General features: G+C 41.1%; 1 protein-coding gene across 1 annotated transcript; it reads right to left on the minus strand.

The window, feature by feature from the left end:
* Positions 1–382: 382 nt before the first annotated feature.
* srsf6b (serine and arginine rich splicing factor 6b) lies at positions 383–10769 on the minus strand. Its single transcript, XM_080424640.1, has 6 exons — positions 10572–10769; positions 4479–4636; positions 2399–2520; positions 1797–1999; positions 1630–1701; positions 383–1379 (listed from the first exon to the last, which is right to left on the minus strand). The coding sequence occupies exons 1-6, from the start codon at positions 10676–10678 to the stop codon at positions 926–928; spliced, it is 1116 nt and encodes a 371-aa protein (XP_080280766.1). The 5' UTR covers positions 10679–10769; the 3' UTR covers positions 383–925.
* Between the last annotated feature and the right edge of the window lie 550 nt (positions 10770–11319).

Here is an 11319-nt window from a genome sequence, read left to right on the forward strand (position 1 = left end):
AATATTAAAGTCATGACTTAATGAATAGTTTACTTCAATTTGGCAATCATGGCTGCTCCAAAATGAAAAAATAAAATTCTAGAAGCCATCCACTATGGGGACCTGTAATTATTCAGGGGAAAATCAGGGAAACAAATCTCTACTCTACTCTGTAGTATAGTGTTAACATTTTGCCTCCAACCAGCGACAAGGGAAGCATCGCTCATTCCATTAATTTCATTTAGATAGTAAAATCCCACGATTTACTTACTTTATCTAAATAGTGGGATTTTGGGTAGGTTAAGTAGCCCATTACGTATCCCACACAAAAAAAAACTGCTCAAATTCATCTTATTTGTGTCTGGGGACAGGGGAGGGGAACAAAGACAGCCAGAAGGCAATGAAATTGTGTAGTTTTATTGAAACAAAACAGATGGTTTCAAAAACCCAAATTCAGCTTTGCAGAAGTCAATGGATTTCAACAGGGAAACATAAAAAAACATTAACTTCAGACATGTATTGCATTGTGAATGTTCAGTCTCTTGCTTCTAAAACCTTCCATTTAAACATCTCAATTAAACATGTACTACACTTTCAAAAACAAAGCAGCTTTCCGTTTATCAGCTGCTGAATTGAGGAAAAGCATGGAACACATTTCCAATTGCCCTAGCACATTGAGCATCAACTTACAGAATATTAATATATTAATAATAATTTACAATGCTATTACAGAGGAAAATAGTTAAAAACCAAGCAATAACTTTTTCAAAAGTAATCGCTTGTTGATAAAATACAGAGACTTACTTCCAAACGGTTTATAGTATAAATCCTTTTAGATCTGTCAAAATCTAAAAGTACATCAGCCTATGTTAAATGTGTCTGATGGTGGTGAACCGCCGTCTATTCTTTACAAATCATTTACTTCAGTATGTCACAATAATGGTGGTCAGTCTTGAGATGCTGATCTGGACCTGGAGTGGGACTTTGAACGCGAAGGGGAGCGAGAGGCAGACCGCCTGGCTGGGGATTTTGAGGGCCGGCGGTCCTCGCTGGGAGATGGAGACTTCGAGGCAGACTTGGCAAGCCTTTCGTGTCTGCTCTCTGAATGGGATGGAGAGCGGCTCTGAGACTTCTTACCGGCAGACTTCTCCTTGGACCGACTCCGGGACTCGCGCTCGGCCTTGGTTTTGGATTGGCTCTTGGAGCGCGACTTACGGGTGTCAGAGCGAGAGCGGGACTTGTTACTCTTGGAGCGACTGCGGGACTTGTTACTCTTGGAGCGACTGCGGGACTTGTTACTCTTGGATCGACTGCGGGACTTGCCAGACTTCTCAGGGGACTTCAATTGAGACTTTCTCCTTGATCTAGAGTGGGACCGGCGCTTGTTGCGGGATTGAGAGCTGCAAAAAAATGCAACAACAAAAAGGCACATTTAATAAATATTCTTCCACATATACATTTTTTATCATATACTGTACAGTAAATGAAATGTTGTCAGTTAGTACCAGAGGTGCTAAATCCACATTCTACATTTAAGAACATTTCTTGATATGAATTTAAGATTTTAATTATCACAATGTGAGAAATGACAGGTCTACAACTGCATAAGGAGGTTTGAAATGTGGACATTCATTTTACTTAAACACATACCGAGAATGAGACCTGGAGTGGGAGCTCCTGCTTCTTCTGCTCCTGCTGCGAGAGCGACGCCTGCTACGAGACCTGATGTGGCAAATGTAGATGTCAAAACTCGCCATAAAGATACAGGAAATACAATGGCAAATGAAGAAAGCCTCTATCAAGCCCCGCTTGTTTACCTGGACCTGCTTCCAGAATCAGAGCGGCGGCGCCGAGGTTTCTCTTCCACCAGACGGATCTTCCTCCCATTGATGTCGGTGCCATCCAGCTTTTCGATGGCTCGCTTCATGTCGGAACGGGATCGGAATTCGATGACTCCTTCATTGGTTCGTTCCTTGTGAGCGTCTGCGTAGGTTACCTCTCCAGCTTGGCGCATGAAATCCTGTAAATAACGATATATGTACATTATATTAAAATCATCACTTAAAGCAAGACATTTATTTTTACTGTTTTGTTCCTTATTCTACATACCGATATAATGCTGTATCTGAGATGCTAAGCTGTCCGTTTTAAGACTAAGGTTCAGTACAATTTAAGCATTCAGCAAAGGGAAAATTTGCATGAAGCCTAGTCAACCTACAAGTGGTTAAGCAATAAGTGATAAAACAAAACAAAACAAGGATAGCAGGAAGACATCACATCTACTGTAGCATCTGTCTAAATAACATAACAGTATTTCTGTTAGCTGGATTGTTGATTCAGTCAGTGAGTTGTCCCACTGCGTCATTACAGCAGCTGAGGGTGAGCATGAGTTTTTGACAGTGCATTTGTCAGCTCTTACCTTGAGGTCCTGCCAGCTGCACCTGCTCGACAAGTTCTCCACAGTGAGGCGGTATTCTGTGCGTACAGGGGGCCCGTACTTCTCCCTCCCGGTGCGGCTTCTGCTGCTATAGCCACCACTACCTTCAAAGAACACACAGAGATAAAAAATGACAGTCGGCCCCATCTGTCTTGTCACAATTTCATATTGAACCTTGACACCTGTAGTTGAGCTGTGCCTTCAGTTTTAACTCATTAATAAGGCTACTGGCTACCAGTCAGTGCCAATAAAAACAATTTGGAGGTAAATCGTGACGTTTCAATACCTTACAAGGCAAGAGATGGGGAGTTATTTTGGATAAGACATCACACCAGGGGATACCTTTATGCACAAATCCACCCTTAATTTATTTTTTTCAAATGTTATTCCTATGTGCATAGTCCAATTAATTTGTGAACATAAACTCTCACCCACAGCTAGAAACCAGAGAACCAACAACCAAACGAGACAGACACAAATAACATGATTATGAACATCAGATTTACTTTTGTTTTGAACAACTGATTCCTATTCATTATCAAAAGCATCACTAGAGTTATGTTTTATTTCCATCTTTGGGAGAGACTTGTTCATGTTTACAAATTTAGTCCAAAATGTCAAAAGTCACTGGAGTAATATTTGTATTATAGGGGGTGGATGTTCCCTTTCAGTCATCCTTACTGAGAAATCTGGTATTAGTTGTCCTGTAACACTATTTATTGAATTAAATAAATAGGACAACTACCAAAAATCCTTCTTTCATTCTTGTACTGGAGTACTGAGGGCCAGTCGATGCACATAAAGTGCAATTGGCTCCAAAACTATTCAAACAGTTGGAAACATTATGTTGGCTTCATCCTCCGCAACATGTCTTGCAACAGTAAAACCAACGGGATTCCTCACCATTACCCTGGTCTATTGGAAAAGGATGCCGTCATCATGGCTTCCGGTTATTTCAGCCAATGGTCAAAGGGTCAAAGGTCACACACACATTGTAAGGTGAAAGCCAAGGCCAAACGGGACAAGCAGTCATCTTAGCCAGTCATCTTTAGCCTCAATGGACTCGGACTCAGCCCGCAGTGGACTCTTTCAAATTGAAACATCAAGCACTTTGTTAAAGTAAAACTGGGAAAAAATACAGCTTCACATGTCTTGTCTTATCCCTCGTTTTACAGCATTTAGAGCTTCATTGCTAAATATAAGCATGATATTTGGATCAAAGGAGAATACATCTAGAACTGAACAATTCCAAATGTGATTCCACATGAAAATTGTATCGACTGTAGCAACCTTTAGATTACAGTATTATATCGCCAAAGCATACCTAATTACACTTACGCTAGGCTAAAGAAACTAATATTCAAAGAATTAGAGCCCCAACCACAGAAAAATAAATAAAAACAAATGATGTGGAAAATGGATCCTGCTATATGATTAATTAATGTCTTGATAAGACAGAATATTTTACTGTGGGGCATCGCTCGCCATTAATTAGATGACTACAATAAATGCCAGATGTAGTGACGCAGACTATGTCTGATATATTACATAATTTAATTTAATAAATTACCAATAAATCGTGCCAATAAAGCTTGTCTGGTCCACAAGTAGGCCTACTATGCACAGAGTATGTTGGCATTAAGCTTAGCTCTTAACAACTCATTTCCTGCCAGAATTATTTCAGATTTTTTGCTGTAGACTGCCAGAGATTTTTCATTGAAAATAAAAGTTCTCAGGAGCCGAGATACAGATTTTTTAAGTTTTAAGTTAACAATGAAGTGGATAGGAGTTTAAATCTTTGATATATCATATCTCCTTGGTCTTTGGGTCTAAAAAAAAAAAAAAAACGAAAAAAAAAAAAAAAAAAAAAAAAAGTGTTAAAACAAATAATTTAACAAAATGCAAAAGTGAGCACCCCTTTTCTCTCCACATGGCATTTCAGGATTAAAAAATAATCAAATTTTGACATGCCAGCAAACAAAAACATGACACAAACTCGTCATCTCATCTAAAAAAAAGAAAAAAGAAACATAAGCAGAGTACTTCAAAACATGCGACTTACTGCGTCCTCCTCCTCCTCCGTGACCATATCCATCCTTGTCTCTCCGTGGTCCTCGGGCATGTTCAATGATCACTCTCTCTCCACACAGCTCCTTCCCATTCAGTTCGTAAACGGCATCATCGGCGTCACGGGTGTCCTCGAACTCTATAAATCCATATCTGCAGGGGAACATCACAATTATTCATGTAGATTGAAGGCATTGGTAAAGGAAACGTTATTCAACCATCATCTGGGTTTATTTCAGTATTATTTTGTGTTGTTACATGTTAGGGACAGGGACTTCTGATACATTTTTATTCTTGCCAACAACATGTATTGCATATTGCATCTTCATCATTATACTATTGTTTTTGTATGCCGTGTGTGCTGTCCCTCGCAAATAAACAAATAAAATAAAGAGCGCTCTGATTGGAAGGTACAAGGGGTAACAGGATAGGTAGGCACCAAGGAAGAGTGGGCAATTGTGTTAAATTGGCTATTTATGACAATAATATTTCTACAATTGCTACAAAACCTGTATATCCAGTCATTTTGGGGCATTAAGAAGTTGAAAGATAAAATTAAGTCTAACAATGATGTATCGTCCATGTTCACATCATGTATTACCATTTTTCTAATATTTTATTTTTTAACATTTTGGACAAAATCGCCAATTTTACATCGAGGTGCCCAGATGTCCCTAGTGCACACCTATCCTCTATCCGTACAAGGTACAAAACCCAGTAGGAAGTTGTGGCAGTCTTATCATGTTCAGTACTGACCGGACTCCCTCTTTTCCCGGTGTTTCGCCCAGGTGGACTGGGTTTTGAGGTCAGGTTTAGCCTCTTTCGGAACCCAGTATGCCTTTTTATATTTGGGATGACGTCATTTCAAATACAAAAAAGGTATACAGGGTTCTGAAAGAGGCTAAGGTCAGGTATAATTTCGGTGAGGTTAGGCATAGTGTTTGTGAGGTTAGGTTTAGGCAGTTTCAGGGCTGCCTACATTGGACTGTGAGAATAGAGTTTTTTTTGGGGTGTCTGGGGTGTCTTCCCCCAGAAACTTTTTTACATCGATGTAATTTCCTGTGTTCTTCTGGTTAAGTTCGGGAGTTTGACACCAAATCAACTTAATCAAGGAGAAATTACAATCCAGGAGTCCAGAAGGAGATGTGGTCGAAATCAAGGAGACTCCTGCAGGATCCAGGAGGGTTGGCACTTAGCAGCCCTAACCTAACCCTAACCTTAGTGGGGGAACATAGAACCCGGGAAACATAGGAATGACCCCGTTAGGCTAGCTGTAGTATACAACCCTCGTACGTATTTATGATTCTGACGTCTTCAATCTACGAGAGTTGTAGGGTTCACGCCCCATGGAGACCTGGACTTTCTGCACTATGCCCCGTAGACACTCCAAACATGTACAAATGTGAAAATAAAGGTGCTTAACCCCAAGCCCCAAATGTTAACTGGCTCTACGGGGTAGTAGTTTAATGTAATAATCTAGATCTTTCAATGAAGAAGTGCCGTCTAATGCCGTTTAATGCCGTCTGTGGCCGAACGCCATTTTTTCACCCTAGTTTACTTTCTGTTTACATTTAGTGTAATTCCGGGTTCCACCGGATGCGCCCCGTGACTACCCGTCACTACCGCCCATTGGGAACTTCCGACAGAATCGGCCACAGACGGCATTAAAACACTTCTTTATTGAAAGATATGGATTATTACATTAAACTACTACCCCGTAGAGCCAGTTAACATTTGGGGCTTGGGGTTAAGCACCTTTATTTTCACATCTGTACATGTTTGGAGTGTCTACGGGGCATAGTGCCGAAAGTCCAGGTCTCCATGGGGCGTGAACCCTACAACTCTCGTAGCCCCTACGGAACCTCTCCCTCCGCTAAGTAGCTCCGAGCTACTTAGCGGAGGGAGAGGTTCCGTAGGGGCTACAACTCTCGTAGATTGAAGACGTCAGAATCATAAATACGTCTACGAGGGTTGTATACTACAGCTACCGTTAGGCGCAACCTAGCTCTGGTGGTCCATAGCGTTAGAGGGAGTTCTCCTTAACGCTATGGTACTTTCGATCCGTTGCCCGCACAACTAGTGCAGCGGATAAAAGCAATATTTTGGGAGAATCGTTCACTTGGTGATACAAGCGTGAAACTTGGTACAGATCATCTTTAGAGGTCATTTATCGATTTTTTTAATCGAGCCACTTGAAAATCAAAGATGGCGGCCATTTTTCAAGATGGCCGACATCTTAGTGGGCAGTTAAGTGATATGATGGTTTATTTGGTGATACAAGCATGAAAATTGGCATGAGCAGTCTCTGTGGGTCACTTGACAATAGGCCACCCACAGCTACTTGAAATTTCAAGATGGCGGCCATTTTTCAAGATGGCCAACACTTTAGTGGAGCAATTAAGTTATATAATGGTTTATTTGGTGATACAAGCATGAACATTGGCATGATCAGTCTCTGTGGGTCACTTGACAATAGGCCACCCACAGCTACTTGAAATTTCAAGATGGCGGCCATTTTTCAAGATGGCCAACACTTTAGTGGAGCAATTAAGTTATATAATGGTTTATTTGGTGATACAAGCATTAAATTTGGCATGAGCAGTCTCTAAGGGTTGCTTGACAAGAAAACACTCCCAGCCACTTTACATTTCTATTTTCAAGATGGCCACCCCCTGGATCCTCAAAAGATACATTTTCTCATAGAAATGTATGTTTTTTTTTCATTAAGGACGATTATTATTATTATGCTAAAGAACAACTTTTAACACATCACAATATAGTTGTGTTGATTTGTTGATCATAGATAGATTAGATAAGAGTGAATATCTGCACTACCAGGGCACACTGGTGATATATCACTGGGGTTCAATGTCAGCTAATTGAAAGTTGGTATCCCAAATGCTGTCTAATTTACCCCAAAACAGTTAGATAGCCGCACCTGAATTGACAGGTTGTGCCAGCACGGGAGAGCCGAGCCAAGGTTAATGGGGTTTTAGTTAACCGGATGGTGTACAGATCGCTCAGGATTTAAATGGCATTGGATGAACGATCGAACTAAGTGTAGGGTTAAGGCACGAACTTAGTTGTATCCCATACATCAAAGTGCTTGGTAAAAGTTGGTAAAAGGATAAACCCTCGGCCTCTGCCTATGCTGCAGACATGGCAGAAGCCATCATAACAGTTGTGAAAACTAACTGGGACAGATGTTTAATTTGTCAGCAGGTCACCAAGGAAAAACTCATTCAGCCGAGTTTATTCAACAGAGAGCACGATCGTACTGGTTATGATACCATTGCAAGAAATGTTCCATTATTTCATAAGATCAATGCTCTGCCTATCTTACTTAGTCCAACCCGACTAGATGAAGGTGATGGCATAGAAAGCACATCGACAAGAAACAGAGCAAAATATAATTCAAGCTGTAAACTTAGGTTCAACAACACAGAGCTGGAAAGGACCCAAAAGAGAGCATCTACATCTGCTGAAGACACTGAAGATACCAAAGATATCCATGTCAAGAGGCCAAGAAGATCTAATGTATGACCGGTCCAGCGATGTCACAACTGTGAACGAGGCCAGGCTTGATCTCTTTGCCAGAAAGCAAAGACAATATGACTTGATCCCACCAACTCAAGCAGCACTCAAAGAGCATGCCAAACATGCTTCTTATGAGGCTGGATACGTGTGGGGACAGGCATTGAAGCGACATCCACAAATGCCGAGCCCATCTGACTGGGGATGGGTGGAACAGGACGAGAAGTGGAAAGTCTTCTGGACTCCACTTCCACCTATTGCGGAGAGTTGTTGGGAGTTGACCAAATGTGGGTGCTCCAAGGCATGTACTGGAAGGTGTAACTGCTTCAGATATGGACTCAGTTTCACATGCCTATGTAGTTGCCCCTGCTAGAACCTATTTGCATGTTTATTTTGCCAGAGTTATTCCCTGTTGTCCTCTGTGTTTTCAAGTGGAGGCCTATGGCTCGGCTTCCCCTCGTCACATCGACGCATCATGTTTTACTTTTTATCTAGTCTATTACTGTGTAATTTTCAGTTGTTACTTTGTAACATTGCTTCCACTGCCTTCCACTGCCATATCTAACAGTGAAGCACATTTTCAGTTTAGTTCCTTAGTATCGTTTGTCATGGTTCCGTGGCTATTGCCATTCAGTATTAGCCATTACTCATAATTTTGGAGCACTGTCCGTTCAGCACCACAACTGTGCTTATCAGCACCACAACTGTGCTAATTTATTCATCTTATTTTTTGTTTCCCCACCCCTTAGTATTTATTTGACACATGTAATGGCTGTTAGTTTAAAAAAAACAATATATATATATATACATATATATATATATATATATATATCCTCCCTTGTGACTGTTACCTTGTCGTGGTAAGGGAGCTTGTTTAGGCCTACCTCAGTGAACCCTGAGAGCTATGCCGGTGGGAGGCAACTCCTGACAGGTCTTACCAAACTGGACAGGTCGTGGGCGAGGAGTCAGACAAAACACAGTCAAACAACCTCTCTTGACAGAGCTTTTTGAGGAACCCAATACATTTCTATGAGAAAAGGTATCATTTAAAGATTGACATCTTGAAATTTCAAGTGGCTGTGGGCGGTTTCTTGTCAAATGACCTTTTGAGACGGCTCATGGCAATTTTCATGCTTGTATCACCAACTAAATGATTTCTTAAGCTTAACTAGTCCACTAAGGTGGTGGCCATCTTGAAAAATGGCCGCCATCTTGACATTTCAAGTAGCTGTGGGTGGCTTATTGTCAAGTGACCCACAGAGACTGCTCATGCCAATTTTCATGCTTGTATCACCAAATGAACCATTATATAACTTAAATGCTCCACTAAAGTGTTGGCCATCTTGAAAAATGGCCGCCATCTTGAAATTTCAAGTAGCTGTGGGTGGCCTATTGTCAAGTGACCCACAGAGACTGCTCATGCCAATTTTCATGCTTGTATCACCAAATAAACCATCATATCAATGGCCGCCATCTTGGATTTTTGAGTGGCTCGATTAAAAAAGTCAAAGAGTTGACCTAAAGGAATGTTCATGCCAATTTTCACGCTTGTATCACAAAGTGAACGATTGTTCCTACTATCCGCTCTACTAAACCCCGGTAGCGCAGCCTCTCGTCTGTAGAAAAAAATTATAAATAACCTTTCACTACTCATCAAAGCAAAGCCAGTTTTAAGATATTGAAAGCCTCCTTTCCTTAGTGGGAACACTGAGCCCCCCACCTCACGTCTAAAATACACTTTTTGTCCAGAACATAAAATATTCCATCGGATGGAAAAATGTTTTAGTTGCTCTACTGCGCCCCCTACAGATTTGGCCAATGGAATTATTCCAACTCTGTAATAATGGCTCTGATTCACCCCAAAGACAGTTAGCCATTTGTCCTTCATTTGTGCAGCTGAAGTGCAGACAGATAACCCATGGTAATGGTTCATTCACCATGAAATGGCGTGTCACATGATGTTAGTTAGGTAGACGTTTTCCTCACAGATCTCTGTGGTTTTCCATTATTTTCCTTAAAACCTACCAATAAAACGACTTCACACAAGGGACAGCTTATGCAATTAATTCACCAAGGATCAGCACTGCAGCAGCCATATTGTGAGGACATTGACATGTGGTGCCAATGATACTAATGAAGGCTCTGTCCCATTCTGGTCAGGGTGCTGATATTGTGCATGTTGACTCACTGGAAACACCCTGCTACACCATAGACTGTGGTACACCAGTTGTTCTAAAGTTGGGGTCCAGGGACCCCCGTGGGCTTCCAAATGGCCCCTTACGGGTGTGTAACTCTGAGAGTGTACAAATGGAACCAAATGTGTACACTCTCAGAGTTATGGGGGTCGTGGAAACCACTGTGCTACACTAAATGGAACAGAGCCTTCATTAGCATTGGTAACACCTGTGAAGGAAGTGATAATATGGCTGCTGTGCAATAGAGCCTATATAGCAAGTTAAAACAACAAAATGCTCATTTTGGTCGATAGGATTAAAGCCTCAGTCCAACAGGGCCTTGACCGTGGCCTGGCTAATGCTAAAGCTAACGTGCTCACCCATTTTTTAGGTCAATCTCCAGTAACTTGCCATATCCGCTGAAAAACCTCTGTAGGTCCTTTTCCCGGACATTATAACTAAGCTTGCCGACATATACACGCGGCATGTCTAAGTATTTATTAACTCAATCAAATCGAAATATATAAGTCCAAAGCCAACAGCTTCCTCCGCCAACTCGTGTTCAGCGTGCTGACCAGTGTTGCCAAACTTTTTGAGAAACAAGCCCCAAAGAAGCTAGGGCACTGATCACTTTAAACAGACATCGGCTGATCACTTTAAACAGACATTTGGAATGTTTTTCAGACATTTTAACAACACAAATCTGGTACACGGGTCCCCCACAAAATATTTTCAGTCCGCAGACAAATACATTCTATTTGGGGGGTTTCCTTGACATGAAAATGTTTGAGAACCATTGGTTTAAACAACATTATTATATTATTATACACTTTTAACAAGCCCAAAAAACAGCAACCCGCAACTACCAATATTTACAAACAACTTTACAGAAAAACAAGCACTAAGTCGCTTATAATAAGCGGACATGGCAACACTGGCTGCTTCCTCCTCTACCTGACAATATGGTTATTACTACATCTACTGATTTGGAATGTGAACTACAACTCATAATTACTAGAAAAATTAACTGTCCTCTTATAAAAGACAATGCTGCTAATGTGTTTTTATGAAAGACATACATTTTTAAATAGGACTTGCAGGTGGTAGTATTGGCGGTGTTTTAACACT

The sequence above is a fragment of the Gymnoscopelus braueri genome (assembly GCF_963280865.1).
Source record: "Gymnoscopelus braueri genome assembly, chromosome: 3".
Lineage (NCBI taxonomy): Eukaryota > Metazoa > Chordata > Actinopteri > Myctophiformes > Myctophidae > Gymnoscopelus > Gymnoscopelus braueri.

Coding starts and splice junctions, on each gene's coding strand:
- srsf6b (XM_080424640.1), bottom strand. CDS start 10,678: ATGCCGCGTGTATATGTCGGCAAGCTTAGTTATAATGTCCGGGAAAAG. Junction 1,702..1,796: donor GATTCTGGAAGCAGGTCCAG/GTAAACAAGCGG, acceptor TTGCCACATCAG/GTCTCGTAGCAGGCGTCGCT. Junction 1,380..1,629: donor CACTCCAGGTCTCATTCTCG/GTATGTGTTTAA, acceptor ATTTTTTTGCAG/CTCTCAATCCCGCAACAAGC.